Below are 23,197 nucleotides of genomic sequence, written 5' to 3' on the forward strand. Positions count from 1 at the left end.
TATTAGGGGGCAGATAGATAGATAAACAAGGCTATTGTTAAAACTGTAGGTTACCCTTCACAAATCAACAGCAAGGCCCTATTGCTGAAGACAGCGCCTATGTAACTCATTGAAGAAGGAAATGCACTTTAGGCAAGCATCTCTCCTAAGCACATTTGCAAACATGAAAGTTAGCTCCACGGTGAAGCAGTGAATGACAGCAGGAACATGAGAATCTGCTATTTACAGAAGAAAGCCCTGGGAAGGGGTCTGTAATACAGTGGAGGATGAGACCAAAGACAAGCGTAATGATCATTGTGGCCCTTGCCTACTTATGGTCAATTGCTTTTGACTCCCAGAATGCAGCTGGTAATTAGGCTTCTAATTGTCTCTCAGCTTCTAGAATCACTTTTTCAATCCGAAGTGGAAAGTAGGGTAATGGTTCTTAGGAACCCCTTAGATGAGACGCACAAGAAAGTAAAGAAACCAGCAATCCCTCCCAACAGTGAGCTCAAGGTCCAAATCTAGGGTCCCTTTCATTGAGACAAGGTGATTTTCCGTTGTCTGTGCTCGTCACACCCTTGAAAGAATTTTTTTAAAATCCCAGGTTAGAGAAATACTACTAGTAACATGTTAGACGAAGAGTTAGAATCCAGATGCCTTCAGCCACTGAGAAGAAAGTAACTAAGGGGGAGTTGGTCTTGTCTAGACTTGACAACACTCAGAAAAATAAGAGCACTTATTCCTGTCCAAGATCAAGAGAGACTCAGTGTCCACACCTTCAAAGTATGAGATTCCCACCCCCCCATCCCCACCCCGGATTCTCCAGAGGAAAACCATAGACCAAATTCCTTAAGGAATTTCCTGCTTTCCACCCAAGCCTCCAGCTCCGTCTCTTCTTAAAACAACTTGAAGGGGCTGGGAAAGTAGATATAAATTTTAGGCTTGTAGCACCAGCATCCAGTGAGTCAAATAAGGTACCTCAGAAACCTGCACATCTGTGGCACGAGGTGGGAGGTGTCTTGGAATATATGCTTGTAGTACATGTAGCTTGGCTTTTAATAATGTTAAAAATCCCACAATATGATAATCAGGCAGAAAAGTCTACCATTTTGGTAAAACTACTAGTGAAAAATGTGTGCTTGGTTCTGCAAGCCTTGTAACTGATAACATGAAGCTGCTTCTGAATTTAGTTGGAATTCCGGAGAAGGCCTCAAGGTCAGAACGTTACCTCTATCAGGAGATGGGAGGGGTGATGGCACGACTGGTACCATGTTCTACTTCTCCACATCCTCCCGGTTCAGGAAGAGCCCAAATGGCTAATCACGTTTTCAGCAGTTCATGTGGGATGCCACTTGAAAGCAGGCCTTCCTCTTGAAGTGGTGTGTTCATTGGGCTGAGGCTGAGGACTCCCCTTTTAGGGATGCTCTTGAATAGGAAAGTCTAACATTGGGTAAGGAGCAGGAGTCCGCCTGGTTCTCAGACTGCATTACTCACTGACTTTCCAAACACTCGGGGAAGCTGACGAAAACCAGGCCAGCCTGGCAGTGTAAAGCTTCTCAGCTTCAATTTAAGCCCAACTCATAACTGCAAACCCTTCTTGCTCAGGAGCACAGCACCATGCAGAAGTTACACTGCACACAAGTGGACAAAATCGTGGCCCAGTATGACAAGGAGAAGTCGACTCATGAGAAAATCCTAGAGAAAGCCATGAAGAAGAAGGGGTAAGACTGATGCCTGACTTGTGAAGCTTCCCCCGGTAGGAGTGACCGTATTGCTCAGCTGCCTGCATCCACCACCAGGGACTTCCTGCTAGTGTGATTTCCTCATTAAAGACTCCTGGGAAATAAGTGCTTCCTTCATTTCAGACCCTGTGTCACAGCAGGGTGTGGCATCGGACAGCTTAGTTGTGGTTTAAGGATGGTGTCAATAGAGTTCCCAAAACCTTTAGTTCATGGTAATCTGTCTTGTATTTGGTTTGTTTGTTTGTTTGTTTTTAAGAAGTTAGCCAAAAATGATTTTTAAATTAACTTTCACGCTGAGAATTGGTTGTGACTTTTGTTTTATAAATAGTATTATTAAGTTGCAGTAATGTAAGTTTTCCCTATTTTCAGTTCCACACTCTAGTATTCTAATTAACTGCAGCCCACCACAGTCCAAGACTAACTTCTTTTATGGTATATCACGTGTTAATTGGTCTGTGCTATTATTAGCTACCATTACTACTACCATTGCATTTCACTGTGTATAACATACACAGTAATCAGTGCCATAGACTATGAGTAGGAAAAATATACTACAGCTCCAAACACCCTTGGTTGTAGACATCCACACAGGGAAGGGAGTGTTTTGGAACATATGCTTGTAGTACATGTAACTTGGCTTTTCACAATGTTAAATCCCATCTTAGCACAGTGTAATAATCAAGCAAAAAAGTTGACATTGGTGGAACAGTGGTACATTGACTGGTTTACACCCCCCCCTTTCTTTCTGGCATCCGCTGTACTTTCTTTCTGCTCTGTACTTCCTCTGTGATAGATTCTGTCTCTCCTTGCCTTTCATGGGCTCCGAATTTTGCGGCCACTCAGACATTTGTATAATGCCTCTAATGTGACTTCCAGAGTGAGTACAGGGAGGTTAGGAATCCTTGAGAGACACACCCAAAAGTGTAGCTTCCTTCTTGGTACACCACATTGCTGTAGGTGATGGAGTGTCAAAAATGGCAGTGCTGACCCGGATCACTTGGTGAAGGATGTCCCTGACCAGCATCCATCTGCATATCCTGTTCAGTGCTTTCCCCCTTTAGAACAAGTACCTTGGGGAAATACCATCAGACTACACACATACGTATTCTGTTTCTTCTAGATATCATTTTGGACCCAGATTTGTTCTCTATCAGTAGACTCTATTTTTTTTATGGTTGGTTTTTCATTTTTGTTTTTGTATTGAATGTTTTGAATCCCTACTGAGGTTCTCTAGCCTTCCACAATGTGAGAAGAAAGGAGAAAATAATAAGCATCTTTCTAGTTTTCTTCTTTCTTTCTCTTTAAGGTTCAATCACGATATCACCTAGAAAACTAAGAATGTGATTTCAAATGGATTGTTTTGTTACAATTTCTGGTCCCCAGATTCTGATGTCATGACATGGGGCCAATGTCCTTGGCTTGAGGCATGTGTGGCAGATAATTATGTGCCCACACTCACCCTGGAGCTCGTTTTGGAAAACACCTTCACTTTTATTACAGTTATATTTCCTAGAAAAGCACAAACAAGGCAGTATATGTGGGAGCCATCAGCCATTCGTTCCGCCCGTTGTTTTTCTGTGTTCCACTGAAGCAGAGCCATGGCCTGTCGCTTTAAAAGCATTTGGATATATTTTTAAGTGAGTCAGGACAAGTACAGCAGCCCATCTCCCCCGCTCAGGGAGATCCTGGGAGGAAGTGTAGAGTGTGCGGATGTCTATGTTGTTATTTCTGTGACACTGGCCGCGCTACCATGTACGTTGACCACCTGACATAAACATGGAAGGAGGGGTGTTTCTGGCTCCTGGGCTCCCTCTGTCATGGTGGAGGAGGCAGGCAGAGCAGCAGGTCGCTCTCATCCACAGAAGCATGTGGAGGCAGACGTTCCCATCACTGAGGACCAAGAAGCAGAGAGAGAAAGATAGGCACCAGCAGCAGAGTTTGAACCGTCCTAGTCCTGCCCTAGTGACCTGCTTCTTTCAACAAGACCCTAGTCCTAAAAATCCCTCAGCCTCCCTACAGGAGCCTCTGAAGTCTCATCACACTCAAACCGTAAGAGCTGACGTTTTGAAGCTCTGACCATATCAGCACTATTATCGTCTTTGTTAAAGATATTTTCCCATTTTAATGTAATTTTTAAAACAAAATGTTGAAAAGGAGGTATAGACCATACAAAATACCATGTTTTTAAGGAACAAGGTTTTGATGGATTTTCAGCTCTGACCAAGAATAAACTTACTTTTCTTTATATATCATGTATCCACAAATGTCCTGTGATTTTCCTGGCTTACTGTATTGGAATTTTCTTCCCGTTTTATTGTCGAAAAACCATTTTTTGTTATTTTGGAGGATTTTGTACTTGTTTCCAATGAAATACAATAATATCTACCCTCTATCTTCTTCCTTTGAATTGCCCCATATTCTTCTCAACACATCTTCCTCCCAACTTCATATCCTCCTTTTTATTTTTTTTATAAACAACTAAGTCAAATTAGTGCTGTTTATATACGCATGGGTGTGGAGCCTCTTTCTGTATTTTTAGATCAGGGTCTTGTAAGTTCTCAGACTCAGTACTACATAGTAACTGGGCAAACAATGATACTCGGGATAGCATTGTCCCTGGGACATTAGAAAGCACCCAGCTTTATCTTACAATACTCTCAAGCATAAAGTGGAATGAAGGTGATACTTATGACTGGTTGTTATAGATGAGACCGTGGCCATGGAGCGGTGCTCATGGGCAGGAGTTGAGGTCCTACAAAGGCCTTTGTCACCGGAGTAACAGGAGACCGAAGAAGCCTGCCTGTAGGTTTCTTTCAGGGTCCATGCTGCCAAATACAGATCTGCCTCCTGACTCTTCAGAAAGAATTTAGAAAACAGGACCTAAAAAAACACATGGAAAATTTCTTCACAGCCAATTACCAGACGTTTTCATCTACACAGCCCACTCCAAAGAAGGCTTTGTCTTATGACCTAGACTTTGTTAGCCTGGTGGCCGAAATTCGGGTAAAGGGGGAAATTGGTTATATGTCTTTGGATATCTCCTTAATGCAAACCATGTCTAGAACAGACTGAAGATGGTCTGAGTTAATGATTTTCCAACTTCATGGTGATGCGGGAGTTACCCACACTCAGGAGAATATGAACGTGGAATTCTGAATTTGGGCTTCACCTGAATATTCAGTAGGCTGTAGGATATCTTGTGATTCTGGTCAGAATCTCCCAGCCAGCCACATGAAAGGGGGGGACGGTCCATCCTCTGCCGTGGACTGGGTAGGCTGGCTTGCATTTCTGATACTTTCAACTTATAGTGTGGGTTAATGAGACTTCATCCCCATCCTCGGTGAAGAAGTGCCGGCAACAGTTCTCCCTACTCCATACCTGACCGAAGGGAATGATTGAGACAAGAAAGGGAGCTGTACTAAGGTGCTCCTGCCTAACGACGGGGTAACTGTCTCTCAGGAATTTTTCCATTCAGTATGCTTCTGTGTTTCTGGCAACAGGGAGAAGGTGAATGGGGAAGGCAGAGAAAGAAAAGCTAATGTTGGAGAAATCAGAAAGGCAGAAGATAAATAAGGCTTGTACAAAGGGGAATAATTATGCAGTCATGACTTCTTAATATTACAGGGATCCTTAGCTAATGCCAGCAGCTTGAGGATGCTGAATGAAGCCCATCATAGCATTTACTGTGAGAGTTTTCTGAAAGGAAGCCAGAGGAACATTTCAGCTTGCTGGATAACAGACTGGAGAAGAAACACACTGAGTGCTGGTCATTGAGGAACAGTGGGTGTGATGAGAGAGTCGTTCACAGGACAGAGTGTTTCTCTCAAGGGATGCTTCTTTAATAGAACAAAGGCCATGAGCCAGGCTAGGGTAAGCCAGAGAATACACACAGAGGACAGAAGCCTAGGTTTCAGCAATAAAGTGGAGAAGAAAATACCAGCCCGGAAATAAGCAGTAATGGCTGCTGGGCAGTTGCCTGATACATATTGTCTACCATAGGAGAATAAGAAGCCTCCCTCCCCGTCAAGTAGTGCCAATAAAGGCTATTTTCTTCCTCACTGGCATGTTTAAAAGACAAAAATCTGGCTTTATGACCAAAATGAAAGAATTAGACATTCATTTCAAGGCTGTTTGCATCCCTAATAATATTCCATGAAATAAATAAATAAAAAATAAATAACCAGCTCGAAGAAAAACAGGAACCAAAATGGAAACTCTGACAACAGACCCTCCACAAGGCAATAATTGCTAGGTCTGAAGTATCTCTTTGTGCTGTGGTTGAATTGAGCAATCATGCTACAGATAATATTTTCTAAGGTAAAAATCTATTGCTGGAAATGGATTCTGCCCAATGAGCCATGGCTTCCCAGATATATTTGATGAATATATTGTCTTCACCAGAAAGTGTTGTTACAGAGGCCCAAGGGAACTGAAAGATATATAATTTCTGGCATGCATTTTCACTTCTATATTTTCAGGGGAAGTAATTGCCTTGAAATAAAAAAAGAAACAGAAATTAAGATTCAGACCCTGACATCGGATCACAAATCTAAGGTAAGAAAACACCCATTTTTACACAGTGACTTGCAAAGGATCCTTTACAGTTTATTTTAGAAGGGGCAACTCTGGATTGATCTGGTATCAGAAAGAATAGGAGGGAGTTGGACTGCAATACAGGGGTCAGAGGGTTGTGTTTGCCTCAGATTCACTGTCTTTGAGAGGAGTCACTTCAGGGAGCATCTTTTTGTCTTGTATGTGGTAAAAAACTAAAGACACGTATGTTGCTTGATGACCCTGATGCACCAAGTAACACGGTGAGCAAAGAGGCTGGAAGGAAACCCTGAAAGCACAGACATACTCTCCTGGAGGTAACATCAAACACAACACAGGAACCACCAGACTGTGGGCTGATCACATGCTTACATTTACTGCATCTGTGAGAGGACTTTTAAGATGAGAAAAGTCAAGTTGACACTCTACGAGCAGAGCCTAATGACTGGCAGTTTCCCCACGTCAAATGGAACTAGGATATTGAAAGACCTTAGGTAAGGTTGTGAGCCTTACAAGACCTAAATAAACACTAAGAGTCTGAAAGAACACAAACATTATTTCAATAATAATACATTTTAAATTAAAAAAAAATTGCTAACGCTCTCAACTACAACACAAGCTCAAAAGAGCAGCTTCTCTAGAATGGCTATGGGTGATCTTATCATCCAGACCCATGGCTTTAACATATGCATGGACGAGTCGTGCTGTTGTAAGTGGATTTCTTCTTTGTGTAGTGTCTTTTGTATTATTTTATTTTTCTTGAATATTTTATATATTTATATTTCAAATGTTATCTCCTTTCCCCCTCTCCCATGTCCTCTCCCCTCTCCCCCTACTTCTATGAGGATGCTCCCACTCCTACCCACTCCTGCCTCAACACCTGGCAGTCCCCTACATTGGGGAAACGAGCCTTCACAGGACCAAGGGCTTTTCCTCCTATTGATGATGGACAATGCCATCCTCTGCTACATATGTGGCTGGAGCCATCAGTCACTCCATGTGTACATTGGTTGGTGGTTTAGTCCCTGGGAGCACTGGGAGTCCCTGGGAGGTCTGGTTGGTTGATATTGTTGTTCTTCCTGTGGGGTAGCAAACCCCTTCAGCTCCTTCAGTCTTTTCTCTAACTCCTCCATTGGACTCCCCTTGTACAATCCGATGGTTAGCTGCAATCATCTTCATCTGTATCAGTAAGGCTCTGGCAGAACCTCTCAGGAGACACCCATATCTGGCTCCTGTCAGCAAACACTTCTTGGCATCAGCAATAGTGAGTGGGTGTGATGGCTGCATATGGGATGGATCCCCAGGTGGGGCAGTCTCTGGATGACCTTTTCTTCAGTCCTGCTCCATTCTTTGTCCCTGCATTTCCTCCCATGTAGTGTCTCTTGCATGGCAGGAACTGTGCATCCTGGGATGTGAGAATTAGTGCTTCATGCACTATCGCCTTGTGTTTTAGATACTTTCCTCCTGTGGCACAGAAGCCTTGGCAGTGGTATCCGTTTGCTTTGGCTGCATGCTCAGCTGCCAAAATTTAATGCCTTTAAATAACTATCATTTATTAACCCATCATTCCGTAGACCACAAATTTGAACCATATTCAAATGGGTGATGACCTTGACTTTGTGGGCCTCAGTGAAGCCTCTACAGTTAGCTGGGATGGGTGTGTGTGTGCTATCCTCACTCTGCAAAATGGTTGTGTTTCTTATATGACCTCCAGCCTCCAACAGGGCAATCCTAGCTCATTTAAAGGGCACCACCCATAGAAAAGGAGAAAGACCTTGTAGACCTCTGCTTTAGACACATTTGCCATTGTCTCATTGGCTAGAGCACGTCAGAGTGAGATTGCAGGAGTTGGAGAAGCAGCCTCTGGAACTGCAAACCCACTACTTTGCACAAAGTGTGGTCGTGAAAAGAGGAGGTCTTCCTACCCTAGTGTCTATTAAGGGCCATGCAGTTAGCCATCATCTAGGAATAAGAGAGCACCTGGCTCTCTCTTCAGACCTGTGGCCTGACAGAAATGGAGCTGGAAAAGCACGAGATGAAGAAGAGTAATGCGCTGAACCTGGGCCAAGATCCAGACACACCAGAGCACAACGCCAGGCCAGTGTAGGCTCCTTACCAGCCAGAGTGGCGATGTAGCTCAGTAAAGCAGTGACTGGCGTACCTTGTTTGTGTGTGGGTTGCCGGTGTCCGTTGATTCACAGTATCAGTTGTGGTCTGACCTGCATGGACAGCGTTGTCCTGCATGAGCAGTGTCGCCTCAAGAGATTGCAGATGACCTCACTCCGGTTTTCCCAAACAGGTCAAGGAGATTGTGGCGCAGCACACAAAGGAGTGGTCAGAAATGATCAACACGCACAGCGCCGAGGAGCAGGAAATCCGGGACCTGCACCTGAGCCAGCAGTGTGAACTGCTGAGGAAGCTGCTCATCAACGCTCACGAGCAGCAGACCCAGCAGCTGAAGCTTTCCCATGACAGGTGGGAGAGTCAGACTCCCCGCTGTAAACCTTTGCCTCTCCAAATGACATGTGTGTGTGTGTGTGTGTGTGTGTGTGTGTGTGTGTGTGTGTGCATGTGCATGTGTGTGTGTAAGTGTGTGTGCATGTGAGTGTGTGTGTGCGTGTGTGTGTGTGTGAGTGTGTGTGTGTGCATGTGTGTGCAAGTGTGTGTGTCTGTGTGCAAGTGTGTGTGTGCAGTGTGTGTGTGCGTGCATGTGTGTGCAAGTGTGTGTGTGCAAGTGTGTGTGTGTAAGTGTGTGTGCAAGTGTGTGTGCAAGTGTGTGTACACAAAATAAGCAAAAATCAATTTGACAGATTTCACACACTTTGTGTGAGGAAGCTAATCTGTGAGAGGTAGCCTCTCCCAACAATGACTTGCACATGTTAGAAATGTATTACAGTCGGGTAAAGTTAATTAAGATCGCACGTTGCTATAATGCATACTAAAAAAAATGGTCTTCCTCTTCTAAGTGTTTTGGGTCTCAACAGTAAGTTAGGGCTGGAAGTAAAAAGGACCTGAATTCTCTTAGGAATATAAGACATGGGGATAAAGCCCGGCCGGTGGAGTTCCTAGGATGACTCTCATCTCACAGTGGCATCACGTTAGAGAGCCTCCTCCTTTCTGGATGTTGTTAGAACTTCATGTTTCAAGAAGACAGACTCGTTCATCTCCCTATCCACTCAAGCAAGCACACACTGTGTTAGAAATACTGCTGAGGCTGAGCTGGACTTCTCCCTGCACAGCAGAGCATGTCTGCTGATGGTGTCTTTCCATCCCCGTTTGCTTGCAGCGTGCTTGCTCTCCGTTAAGCATTTGCTGGATGCCACAGTTAGGGTATGCTGGTTTACACAGGACAGTACAAAACAGGAACTTTTCACCAATAGCGCAAAATGATCATTTTTTAAAATGGCAACTGCATAAACTATACAGTTGTATATGAAAAATCCCAGCCTTGGCTTTGGGAATTTTACTTACCGACTTTCTTTATTGAGAAAATAAAGTGGTTTGCCATAGATCCCAGTGCTTTTGTGATGCAAGTGAATGGTGCCTGGCATGATCTGGTTCCATCCAGAAGTGTCCTACGAAGTTCTGAGTACTTGGCTTGCTTATCAGTGTGAGAGCTCATATTTTTTTTCTTTGAGACTGCTTCCCATTGGATATGTGCTATCTAGCATGTCTGTGCAGCCTCCCATCCTGCCTTTGGGCAGTGTGACAACATCAGCTTGTCAGCACCGCAGCCCTTATTCCAGAATGTGCTAGAGTATGGGGCACTTCCTGGTCATCACTTTTGTAACAACATGAAGAAAAATTATTAGCTTCAAAGTTAGTATTTTCTGAAAAAAAATTAATTTTTCATCTCTTAGAAAGTCACTTTTAAAAACCACAAGCCCAGCTGCTTATTTCTCTTATATCTCAGAGTGGCAGCGTTATTCAGGGTTTTTCTCCACTGCCTGTTGGACTGCTTCCGTTTGCTTAGTAATTGTTCTTGTCTTTACTGAATGCTTCTCATTCATACAGTGGGCAGTCCTACGCGTTCTTGCTTGAAGGAGGGCAGATGGGTCGCTTTACTAAGAAATCATGGGAAACTCTGAGCTCGATTGCTTCGGGTCCAGGGTTTCTCTCATTGTCCTGCTGATGAGACGTGAGGTGGCTGACTTAAAGCTCCACTCTAGCATTGTCCATCTCTCTTGACGTCCACTCCTTTCCTGTACATTGCGAGCAAAGGCCTATGGATATCACTATAAGTTAAAAGTTATTTGTGATTACATCTTTGAATATTCCAAGCTGTATGCCTTTATTGTCTACATTATACACACGTGTGCTGTGTATTTTACACAATCATTAGTCACCTCTAAATACATACAGCTCTATTTCCTATACTTACTTGAAACTGTACAGCTCCTTTCTGGTCCATGGGTTGTTAGTCAGTGGGAAGGTCGCTTGTGAAGGTTATAGCATCCTGTCTCTTCCACCTCGCTGGGTTCCAGACAGTGCATGGTAAAGCTGGACCTCTGCACCTTTTTAATGTTTGTTTTTGTTTTTGAGCAAATACTGCATCTGTTCACAGCCATGACACGTGCGTCCACTGGGTGGCACTGCTTTCTCTGCCATCTCCATTCACCTGAGCTCAGTCGTGTTAAAGAATGTGAACCTAGTACTACTGTTACATATTTGTGTTTTTATTTTTCATGTTATAAACCATGAAGGCACAAAGAGCCATACATTCACATTGCTGTACCCTCTTTGCAAACATTAGAACTCCATCTGTCTGCTCACTGACCTTCAGCTGTGGTCTCCCTGGACTCTAACTGCCCTCCGTATACCTCTCGTTCATTTATTTTTATTTCTACTCCCTAGGGAAAGCAAAGAGATGCGAGCCCATCAGGCTAAGATTTCTATGGAAAATAGCAAAGCCATCAGTCAAGATAAATCTATCAAGAATAAGGCAGAACGGGAGAGGTAAGTGTGAGGTGCTCACTAGGGAGAGGGAAGTGTGGGGTGCTCACTAGGGAGAGGGAAGTGTGGGGTGCTCACTAGGGAGAGGGAAGTGTGGGGTGCTCACTAGGGAGAGGTAAGTGTGAGGTGCTCACTAGGGAGAGGGAAGTGTGGGGTGCTCACTAGGGAGAGGGAAGTGTGGGGTGCTCACTAGGGAGAGGGAAGTGTGAGGTGCTCACTAGGGAGAGGTAAGTGTGAGGTGCTCACTAGGGAGGGGAAGTGTGGGGTGCTCACTAGGGAGAGGGAAGTGTGGGGTGCTCACTAGGGAGAGGTAAGTGTGGGGTGCTCACTAGGGAGAGGTAAGTGTGGGGTGCTCACTAGGGAGAGGGAAGTGTGGGGTGCTCACTAGGGAGAGATAAGTGTGAGAATGCTCACTGTGACTGTCTAGTTTACTGGGAACCAGTGCCAGCAACATTTGGCTATGTGAACTCAGCATAGCTCTGAGATATTAATGTCGCCGTGTCGTAAGAGCCCTGTTAGTACAGTTTCTATGGAAGTCGATTGTTACTGCAATAACAGAGTAGTTTCCGATGCATTCCTAATAACTACCACTAGTAAAATGTATTCACATTCATACAGCATATGTAAAATCACGACAATAATCAATAAAATTCCTTAGCATTCCTCCTACCATCGTTCTGCAAACCTCTCTCTTGCTCGGATGTCAGCATGTTCGGGATGAGATGGGTCTAAATATCAGGAAGGCTTCTTCTCACCTTGATTTGCTATGTTTGCCACCAGGAACTATCTATAAAGCTTCCACATAGATTTTTCTGGTTTGTCCTCCGGCTAGGTGGGTTTTCTAGAAGAAAAAACTGAGGCAGAAATCCAGGACGATGTCACTTACTGAGCAACTTCCTCGCAGGAGACAGGGAAGGCAAGGCAGGGTGAGGCCAGACCTGAGTGAGGTGTGGCACCAGGTGCTGTGGGCAAGCCTTCACCACAGCTGGTAAAGGGAGCCTGAGGCAGAGCAACAGCCATGCTGCTGATAGGGGGGCACTGCTAGTGACCACAGATAACAGTCACCCCTCTACTCGTCATCCATCTCCGAGGATCCAGAAGCCTTCTGTTCTACGAATAGAAGAGCAGGCAGAGCTGAGGGAACAATGAAAATCAGGGTTCGTGCTCACAAAGAGATGATATCTAGTGAGTCGTGACCTTCTCTCTGAAGGCCAGATCTACTGAAAGGCTGGTTTCTGCTCCACAGAATTCAGATTAGCCCTTGGAGACCAAAGAGCAAAATGAGTTTAGAAATTCAGACTCGAGTGTCACTCCATGAAGCATGGGATGCTAGAAGACTTTGCAGCCCAAAGATGGGGTTTCTGTGCCTCAGCTCTAGCTGCCTGGCCATCTGGGATGCTCAGTGGATACTGATGTTTTAGTTAGGACTGCCTCAGTTGTATTTATTGTAGTAAACCAATATATAGCAAAATATGAAGCATCTAACTTATAATACACCTTCTATGGTAAATTTTACAAAATGCCTTTTAAACATAACAGCCCCACCCCCAGTAGGAAGTAGAATCCACAGTAGCTTATTTTTTTATTATATGTATTTATTTACTTTATGTGAGTGCGCTGTGTTTGTACGGTGGAGGAGAGGAAAGCACAGGGACACAGGCACACAGGGTACTCGTGTGCAGGTCAGATCACAGCTTGCAGGAGTCACTTCTCTCCTGTGGGATGCAGGGATCAAACGCAGGCTGTAAGCTTCTTTGTCCCTTGAGCCTTCTCACTAGCCCTCCACAGTGATTTTGACCTGGAGATAAGTTGCCAAGATATTTCTCAATCACTGTGGAGGCCATCTGTGCCTCCCAGTAAGAAGGTTCAGGGGAGGACATTAGTCATCTGTTCCAGCATTTATTTGTAGACTGGTATTGTAGCATCTTTTTGGCTCTTTTCAAAGGTGCCAATTTCTGGACATTTTCCCAGATAAAGCACTCTGTTTAAGAGTTTTATATACATGGAAATACATCTTCCACTAAAAAAAACCTCAAATATTCATACATAATAAATATAAATTATTTTTATTTGATTTCTTTAGATAGTGTTGTTAAATTTGAACTCCTTTAGGCGGTACAAAGTGAAATATAAAGTTAAGCCGGAAGACTGGCTTAATTTTATCAAATGTGTTACAGAGTGGATCTGGTCTCGCAGAGTGCAAACTTTCCTTTTTCTTTTTCTTTCCATGCCTTACTGTATTTCGAGGCTAGTCTGGAACTCATTAAGATCCCCCTGTCTCAGAATATTGAGCTCTCAAATGAGATGACCAGCCCCTAGTCTCACCTTTCAAATCACCTTAAACTTCAAAGTGCTCCTAATATCATTAGCTAGGCTTTAGAAATACTTTCTTTAGCCAGACATTGGGGGTGCATGCCTTTAATCGCAGTATTTGGGAGGCAGAGGCATGAGGATCTCTGAGTTCAAGACCAGCTTGGTCTACAAATGATCTCCAAGACAGCCAGGGATACTCACAAAAATATTATCTTTATTTTGATTTATATGTATTGACTGCAATTTTGAATCTATCATTACATGGTTCTAAAGCACCAACAAATTGCTGTTTCAATAATAATAATAATAATAATAATAATAATAATAACAATAACTGCTGTGTCAAAAAGCCACTTTCCACGTAGTAGCATATTTTATATATGGTTGTGGCTTTGACTTTACCACATCACCGAGGACTAAAGCTAAAGACTATTGTAGGACTTAGTAAGACCAATAGAAACTAAAAAACTATTTGTTTAAACAGAAAGTGTTTATATACAAAATGAAAATGCAAACACTGTTTATTATGGACAGAAACTATGGCGACTCTTACATGCAAAGCACAGGTAGTTCTTAAAAGATGTGAAAATCAATGATCTGAACACTCAAGGAAGGTAGAAAGGTAGAAACCAAAGTGGACATCAAGATCCCAGGTCAAAATAAATAAAAGAAAGCACAAAGTACTGAAGTGGGAGGGGGAAAAAAAGCAAGAGAAAGCATTCAGAAAAGTAATAGCTTTATCTAAAAATGGCAAAAACAAACAAACAAACAAAACTAATGAATCCCTCAGTAGACTGTCAGCAAGAATGATCAAGAGGAGAAAAGAAACACGAATTAGTGATATTTGGAATGAAAAGTGAAAATAAACAGAGGCAAATCATTTTCAAAGATGCTATAATGCTAATGGTAAATTTGAAGCTATGCATGGAATGGAAAATTGTTCTGAAAAATACGCACATCCCAGTGGAGAGCCCCACATCCATGTGAATACAGTCAGCACTAATTGGATTTGGGGTTATTAATGATAACAATAATAAGAAAGAAGACATGAACGTGGAAGGCAGGCCCTGGGGGAATCTGAAGTAAGGCAGTAGGAAATCTATAGTGTATACATGTATGCTATTCTAAAACAGAAAAGGAAAACTACACGTGATGTGAGCACAAACAGAGAATGCTAAGAGGCCACCGTTACTGCAGGAGTTCACCCAATTCTATGTCGCGTAGTCATGAAAAGTCATCCCACACCTAGAATCAGGGACACAGTTAAAATATCATGATGCACCAACCAAGGGACAGAATCTGTGGGGTGAAGATGAAGCCATAGGTGAAGATGAATCTGAGTATTCTACCGTATCCTACCAACAAGAAAGTCTGAGAACTTGGGTTTCTGAAGAAAATATACCCAAAATACCCTACGTCCTGAAAACACACAAAATGATGTTAGCCTGGCAGCAGTGTCAGTGCTTCGTGGGATCCCATTAGAAATGCTGGTGCCCCTGCCCTCCCAGCCCTCTGCGTCAGACTCTCAGGTTTGGAGCACAGCAGTCTGTCTTTGACACAGCAAAGTTTGAGACAACTTAGATGTTATTTCACATGGACACATCCATGCTGGTTGAAAATATTAAGATATGGCTTAGTAAGCCTCTGCCAGCCTCAGGACTTCCTCCGAGGAGAGGAAGGAGGGAAAATAGAATCTGAAGGAGTACAGAGGAAGTTTACATTTTATGTATAACAGTCTCCCTTTAAAAATAGGAGACGAGGAACTAGACAGATGGATCTGTGGTTAAGGGGGCTTGCTGTTCTTGCAGAGGACCTCAGTTCTCTTCCCAGTGCCCACTTGGCAGTTCACAAGTGCCTGTAACTATTGTAGAAAGTATTTAATCCCGGCCCCCGCCCTTGCTATTTAAGTTCCTGAATGAAAGACACACGCACCGCTTTATCCTTTCAATGAGCCTGCAACAGGACAAGAGCAGAGCAGACATATACCCTCCATGCTATTAGAACTACTTTCCTATCTGTAACCCCGAATATTGCTATGTTTCACCTGGGCTGCTCTTAACTCCAGTTGGCCAGTCCACAGGGCCAGATTCTCATGACTCCTAACCCATGGTGGCTTCTCCTTCCTCCTGTATTCCTCTTCTTCCCTTCCCGGTTCTTCTCAGACCCCAAGCCCTGGGAAACCTAAACCCCACCTATGTCTCTTCTTCCCAGCTATTGGCTGTTGTTATCTTTATTTACCAATCAGAAATGACTTGGTCACAGGGCCTACATACAGACTTCAGGACTTGGGGGCCCACACTTAGCATTTTAAAACCCCAACCTATAACTCCTGAGTGTTGAGAGGCTCCAACACCTTCTGTCCTGTTAGGGTTCCTGCACATAACATGGCGGAAGTAAACCCACACAGGTAAACACACATTCACAGGAACGGGGAATTATAAAGGAACATAATTATTGGTTAATCTGAGTGGTGTGTATGGGCGTTTTTTCATATTGCTCTGTTTTGTGTGTTTGGAAAATGATGCAATAAAAATGAAAGGGAAAGGAAGCAACAGTCGTCCCCAGGAAGTGAGGGAAGAGTTCCTCGTGGCTGTACGTGAAGCAATCGCACACGCGGTCACACAACTGACTGTTGTTTGTCTCCATTGTTTTTAGGCGAGTCAGGGAGTTGAACAGCAGCAACACTAAGAAGTTTCTAGAAGAAAGAAAGAGAGTGAGTAGTCCGCGGTTTTCTCAGCACTCCTCTTTGGAAAAGAATATGTGCTTGTATCCCAGCCATGCAAGCTGAGTTGCTCGATTTGATTTTTTTTCAGTACATTAAATATTCCAGCTTTGCCCCTCCCTGAAAGCCAAAGCAATCTCTTACTAGAATCATTATGGGAATTACCTGACAGTGCTCTGTGGAGGTAACAGTGCCACCTTCCAGTCAAGCATAACACTCAGCCATTTTCTAAAACTTGGAAAAGAAAGATCGTCCCAATGTACACTATGAATTTAAACTCTTAATAGTTTTCAGAGTCCTTTATCACCTCTTTTTGAGACATATGATTACCTTCAGTTAAATTATAAACCCAGTAAGCTGTCCATCATTTATAATTTTGAAACAACACGATGTTGATCTCATTTTCTCTCCAGCTGGCGATGAAGCAGTCGAAAGAAATGGATCAGTTGAAAAAGGTCCAGCTGGAGCACCTAGAATTCTTAGAGAAACAGAACGAGCAGGTATTTCACCCAGTGTAAATGCGCAGTGCCACGGCCCACAGGAGCCCTGTGGCCAGGGAATGGAATGGAAGGGAGAGAGACTTGCTGGGTGCTTACTGTACTTCCTCCTCTTCATCCCAAAGGAGCAAGAAGTGCCTTTTGTGGAAGGGGAGAGGCCAAGTGGCTATGGGGGATTAAGAGTGAAGAGTTATCCTTTGGGTCTTGGTTCTAAGTGTGATGGTCCTCAAAGGGAAGCTATGAGCAAACTGGTGACAAACCACGTCTTCATTGTTGTTTGCAGCCTTAAAGCTTACAGCCTGTAGGTGCATTAAAAGCAAAGGAGGAGAACTGTCTATTTTCAGTGTCAAACTGAAAAGTAAACGTGTAAATTCTTCTCAGGGCTTCGCAGGGATATCTCAATTCTTGCTCCCATAGCTCAACCCAACGAAGAGCGCTCAGCCTCTTCTCGCTGTTTGTCTGTTTCTCAAAAGAGGAAAACACTAAATACAGAAGAACAAGTGTGTATGGCAATAGTTGTCCAAACTCTACTTAGTCAGACAAGTCTGTTTCCACGTAGCATGGCTAGTGTAGAATCACAGGCTCTGTCGCATTGGAGCCGCAGCCCAGTGGCCTTCCTTCTGACCTGTAGCTCGCCAGGTAGGAACTCCCAGCAAGGTGCTAGCTTCCTCTGTCTCACTCGGTCCCATTTTGATCTCAGTTGTGACACTGGACTTTGTTCATCATTTACACAGTTTAAAAACCGCATAGAGCTTTTGATGGAATGCTCATAGTGCATTTTTATTTTACATTTCTTCCCCTATAGAAAGCAATCCTAGCTAAGTTTTTTTTTCAGAGTTAATAGCTCATTCTGAAGAATACTTCAGAAGGAATTACATTTTAAAAGGTTCTTAAGAGAGGAACATAAAACCACAGAGTCATTTTTTACGTTGTGGCTTAGGTAACAAACCTAGCTTCTTGTTTCAAGTCCTTGCTCTCTGTTGGATAGAACCCAGTACTCTCCTGCTTCTAAATTAAGTTCAGCTAATGAGTTCTACTCATGAATACTGCCCGAGTCCTCAAGAGAGACAGTACACATGTTTGGTCCTAGCAGTCCAGTTCATGTGACCAACTCATAAATACATCAATTTCTGGTACACATTATGCAACTTACGTTTTCTGTCTCAAAAGCACTTCTCAGTATATGTCCCCAAGGTGACATGAGGCTGTAAGAAAGGATAAAGCCATCACGATCTTCAAAGCTTCAGAACTCACTTGAGGGTGGGGGATGGGGGGTGTCAAGGAAAGCAGAGGACGAACATCTCTGAGAAGCTTTAGAATCTCCTTTCAAAGAAGGGCCCGATGAAAGGCAAGGCATGCTTAAGATTTAACTAAATTAAGAAACTATTTAGCAATTATTGCGTTGCTTAGCAACAAGTTTGAGTAAAGAATGTAAATGTGCTAAAAATTACTCATCACTACATAGCTGAAGAATACAGTTCTCAGGTGTTGCTGCTTTTAAAGCATAATAAAGAAATCGCTATGAGTGTTATACTAATACACAGGTAATTTGAAACACTTTGCAACTTGCATTACAATCCTGGGTAGTTGTATTGATTGGATCATGTTGGGAAGATGCAAGCTTTATTCTTCAAACTCATACAATACCTATGAATATGTCATAAGTAACATCTACTACCCACAAAGTGACATTTTGAGTCACAGAAACTTAAGAAAGCACCCATACATGAAAAGTATTCAGAGGTAAAAAGTAATGATATTCAAGGAAAAGACATTCAGACAGAAACTTCCAGCAAATGTAGAATTGGGAGTTGAATTTCTACATTAAGCTTCAGTTTGAGAATACAGTATCACTTGCCTCATAGCAAGTCAAACACTAGGTTTTTTCAGTGTATGCTTTTTACATGAAGGGCAAGAAGCACTGGACCCTCAGTCCCTCCGTCTGCTACAACACTCTCCTAGGCCCACGTCAGAGATGCAGGGAATCCCCTTGTGTCCTCATAAACACAAAGGCTAGAGCCATGTATCAGAGCTCCATTCAAAGCCAAGTACACATTCCTTTAGCAAAACAAGTCACTATATTCAAATATCCCCAGACTTCTAAAGCAATCTTCCAACCCATTACATTAAGCCCCAGGTTTCTTCCTTGTCTGTAAACCAAAGATACTTTAATTTAAACATCCATATAATATTGCCATTTATGATTTCTTACTTTTTTCCTATTGTAGTCCTCCTGGCCATGCCCTATCAACCCCAAAATAAAGCCTGGTGGATCTGTGTAACTAACCAGTCAAAGACACTGGGAGAGACAGCTAGTGGGCTCACACACTTGGGTCTTGATTCTGGATCTTGTCCTTTGCAAAGCACTTTCTAGCCTGTCTCCTTTTATCAGCCAGTTGTTCACCTAGACTTCCAAGGGCCAGGGCATATATGTATACATATTGTAATCTTGTGACTTAGTTTTTCTCATAGTCCTCCAACCACCCAGTGTTTCATTTGTCTTGACACGTACCATTTCAGACATTTAATGATTCCATTACTGTCACATTTAAGTCTTAGAAATTAGTGTCTGTCATCAACCCTATCATTCAACAGAGTGAGGGAAAGGGCTCAGCCAAAGCTAAGGTTGCCTACCCACTCACAGAAGAGAGGCACACATTGTGCTAAGAGGCATTGGTTGTTTGTTTTGTTATTCCTTTTTCCTTTGTTGAGCTCAGCTTGGGGAAAGTTGTTGCCAGTGGGTGTGTACATGTTTTACTCTTAGCCTTTTTGCTTTTCCGTATATGGTTTTGCATTCATTTCTCAAAATCACTTCAGTATTCATTTATTTTCTTTGTTTTCTATATATGACTCAATTTTGACATTACTATTTTTGTACAAACAGCTTTTGAAATCCTGTCATGCAGTGTCCCAAACACAAGGTAGGACTGAAATTTTGATGATAAGCAAGACCTTGCTTTCCTTCCTGGCTATATCAGTATTCTTGGTTTGATTTGCGTTTATGACTCCCATCTGGTCATAGCTAATTTATATCTTAAGGGTTTAGACTTAAAACCCTGGCTATTTCATGCTTGAATTCCTCATACTACTTAATCTGAAATGCTGTCACATTTGCTCATGGTAGTGTTTTAGCCAGCATTTCCAATTACAAACCCAAGAATTGGGTTGTTGCCCTGAAGACAACCCAGACTAAGAACATTATTTTTACATAATGTCTGTTGGTGCTTTTCAATGACGTACTGTTGTGGTCTGTGTGCAGAAATGTTTTAATACAGTGGTTTGTGCCATGTTCTCTGTTAAGTCTGCCTATGGCTATTCACCCCTTATAAGGTGACTATATAATAGACTATTGGAAACAGAAACAAAATGATTCTGAGAAAGATGTCTGTTGTAATAGCCAGACTTCTGCTAAGTGATCCCAAGCAATAGAAATGGATGGTCACTCTGCTCATATAACAACTTAGCTCTCAGGATAATCTTTTAATGGCACTTAATTATGCATTTTATACTTTGTTCAATAGACTCCTTAAGTGCAAAGGGGCCAAAATGTAGGTAATCCTTTATTACTGTTTACTGGACACCAAGTCATTTAATTTCCAGCGCTGAAAATGTCTCACTGTCATCTTTTATGGATACCGTTTGTGTCATTATTTCATGTTTGTATATTTTCTCCATTTCTTCATTTTTCTTGTGAGTATTACTGTATGTCAGGCATTGAAAATTATATGGGTAGAGGGACTCATTAGCCCCAAATCGACATGGATCTAAAATTCTACCCTCACTAAAATGAAACTGAGAGCCATAATGTTGAAATAGTAATAACAGCACTGCATTGTCTGTAGTATCAGCTGATTTTTGCTCTGGGACTTCATTTGGGAGATTTAAGTACTTCTAGTATGATCTAGAACTGGCCAGCCCCTTCCTCTGACCTTCCATTTAGCTAGAATATCAAAGCAGACATGAACCATAACACCACAGCACTTCAGAATCTTCCTTTCAAAATATACATCCTGCTTCCATTCTTACCCATCCTTTGTCTCGGTGGGATATATCACTGCAGAAAGGGGTAGGGTTCCTTCACCTTCCAAAGGTGCAAGCATGTGGGTGGGGCATCTAGGCTTTGGTTGGAAAGTCAAAGTTGAAATGAACCACTTGACTGGTTTCCCCATGTTCAACCCTAGAACCTGCTTCTCTAGCCCTCTCAAATGAGCTTGTTGCTTTAGTGACTGTCTTAATTCATGATATTAAATTCATCCTGGCTTACATCCTGCCAGTTCATAAGAAGTAAGTTACTTCAGAGAAGCAAGAGGCCAGAGTTTGCAGAGTAACATTTCTGGCCTCCTGCCTGCTCCTGTAGTGTTCTGTTTGTAGAACTCTAGGCAAAGCTCTGTAACACGCATGCTCCTACCTTGCCTATCCCCACTGATAGACTCTGAAGTAATTACTTTTAATTAAACTTCAGGCTGCTTGAGAAATTAGTTGTATGTAAGCAATGCTATTCTGAGAGTGATAGAATTATCCAAAAATTCGCAAACCATGACACTAAATCAACAGTTTGATTTGGCATCATCCCAGTATCTAGCTCAAGTTCTTTTCATGTGGTTTTTCCCAGAAATCTGTAAGTCAGATTTCCTCAGATCTTGATGTACCATTAAAGTTACTTGGAAGATCCCATTGAAATAAAGATTCAGATTTTGTGGGTCTTAAGCAAACTCCGAGATTCTGCATTTCTGAAAATAACCCCTAGTGGTTCTGAGGCTGTCAGTCCACTTGCCATTTATGTAATAAGGAGAGGTTTAGCAGGAAGAGAGGCTAGAGCCAGTGAGTACCTCCGGAAGGGAATTTCCATGTGTAAGGCTGTGTCTCTGGTGTTGTAGGCGAAGGAGATGCAGCAGATGGTGAAATTGGAAGCCGAGATGGACCGCAGACCAGCAACAGTAGTATGAAACTCCAGAATGCAAACTGAAGCTGGAAGACCATGGAACACCAGAAGATCACGCCCAGCTTCTGAAGACAGACTCCATGGACAAAAGCTGTTTTCTTTTGTGTTTCTTTTATGTGTAGACACGGTGTTACCTGAAACCACATGGACTGGGGATGACCAAATGTTCTTCTACTTAACAATTTGACTATTGAATTTCTTTGGCCAACCAAAAGTAGCTATGTATACACACACACACACACACACACACACACACACACACACACACAGAAATCCCCTATTCCTGACAGGCAGAGTTGAACCATAATCCACAACTTAAACATGTTGGCTAGGGGACAGCATCACAAGCCAGTGGGCTTGGTGATAACAACTCTGCTTTGTGGTGCATTAGGACTTGTTCGAGCTGCTGCTGCAAAAGCAAATTAGTGCATTAGTAACTTAATAGCAAGCGCATGCACTAGAAGAAACAACTCCGTCTACAGTTCATTAGCAGAAGTGGTGGTCTGCTATACAAATCACTTTGCAGAACTTTCTACACCTAAGTTACCTCATGAGTAAGTGCCATGTCTTTACCATGCCATAAGATGCTAACTTCCTGTAAATGTTGCAGAATTTGTTAGGACAATAGAGACACACAAAACGGTGTACCTGTGCCAAGCTCATCAGTGCGCCAAGGGGGACTCGGCAGGCTCGTTTCGGACAGTTTACAGCTGACTCTGCTTTGTAGGAAGTGCTTCTGCAGATGCCTCATGCTGCAATTCACTACACACTATCAGGAGGGTGGAGTGGCTATTGGCAAATGTTTGTAAATGTGACCATGTACAAAGTATTTATACTCCTTAATTCTCATGGTTATAGCGCAAAGTCATCTAAACATTACCACACGACAAGACTAGTAAACAGGAATCATAGATGTTTTGCATGATGCACAAGCACCAATTATGACTAACCCATTGAGACACAGTTAACCTAACACCAAATAAATACCGGTTAAGTCAATGTATGGCACAGAATATTATTTGACTATCAAGACTTTTAGCATAATGAAAAAAAGTCTATATATATGTGTATATGAATTATGTGGGCATTCTTGATACTTCTAGTTTGAAAAAAATACATTAATTTAATTTTACACAAAAATATTTATGCAGATTTTCAGACTTTCATATCAGGAAATAACCTTTTTATGTCTGTTAAATATCCAAACGATTTGCTACCGTGTTAATCTGCATGGTCTTCTCGCCTGCTGTAGTTGCCTTGCAGGTGGTGCATAAAGTGGACGGGTGGGATGAGTCCTGCTGCCCCAACCCAGAGGAGCGTGCGGAGACCCGGTAGCCTAGGAGTCAGATTCCTGATTTTAGGATGCAAAATGCCAACTTAATTGTTGTATATGGTTGTACAAATAGATTCTGTGTGTTCCTCTGAGGAGGGCAGAGAAGATTATGATACCATGAAGGCTGAAATTCAACGTACAACTTCTCTAATAAAAAAAAAA

The 23,197-nt window shown here is 42.6% G+C and overlaps 1 protein-coding gene across 4 annotated transcripts in view; it reads left to right on the forward strand.

Annotated features, from left to right (window-relative positions):
- Positions 1–23,197, forward strand: part of Plcb4 (phospholipase C beta 4) — a 139,775-nt gene extending 116,578 nt beyond the window's left edge. For 2 of the 4 annotated variants that reach the window (XM_032904283.1, XM_032904284.1), the window contains 8 exons: positions 1,588–1,703; positions 6,203–6,278; positions 8,575–8,750; positions 11,130–11,231; positions 16,197–16,254; positions 16,677–16,763; positions 19,645–19,681; positions 21,638–23,197. In XM_032904283.1, coding sequence (XP_032760174.1) covers positions 1,588–1,703; positions 6,203–6,278; positions 8,575–8,750; positions 11,130–11,231; positions 16,197–16,254; positions 16,677–16,763; positions 19,645–19,681; positions 21,638–21,726 — 741 coding nt within the window. In that variant the 3' untranslated portion in view covers positions 21,727–23,197. The remainder of the gene's footprint in view (positions 1–1,587; positions 1,704–6,202; positions 6,279–8,574; positions 8,751–11,129; positions 11,232–16,196; positions 16,255–16,676; positions 16,764–19,644; positions 19,682–21,637) is intronic. The other 2 variants (XM_032904285.1, XM_032904286.1) reach the window with 1 other exon arrangement.

Source organism: Rattus rattus, chromosome 5, assembly GCF_011064425.1.
Source record: "Rattus rattus isolate New Zealand chromosome 5, Rrattus_CSIRO_v1, whole genome shotgun sequence".
Taxonomy (NCBI): Eukaryota; Metazoa; Chordata; class Mammalia; order Rodentia; family Muridae; genus Rattus; species Rattus rattus.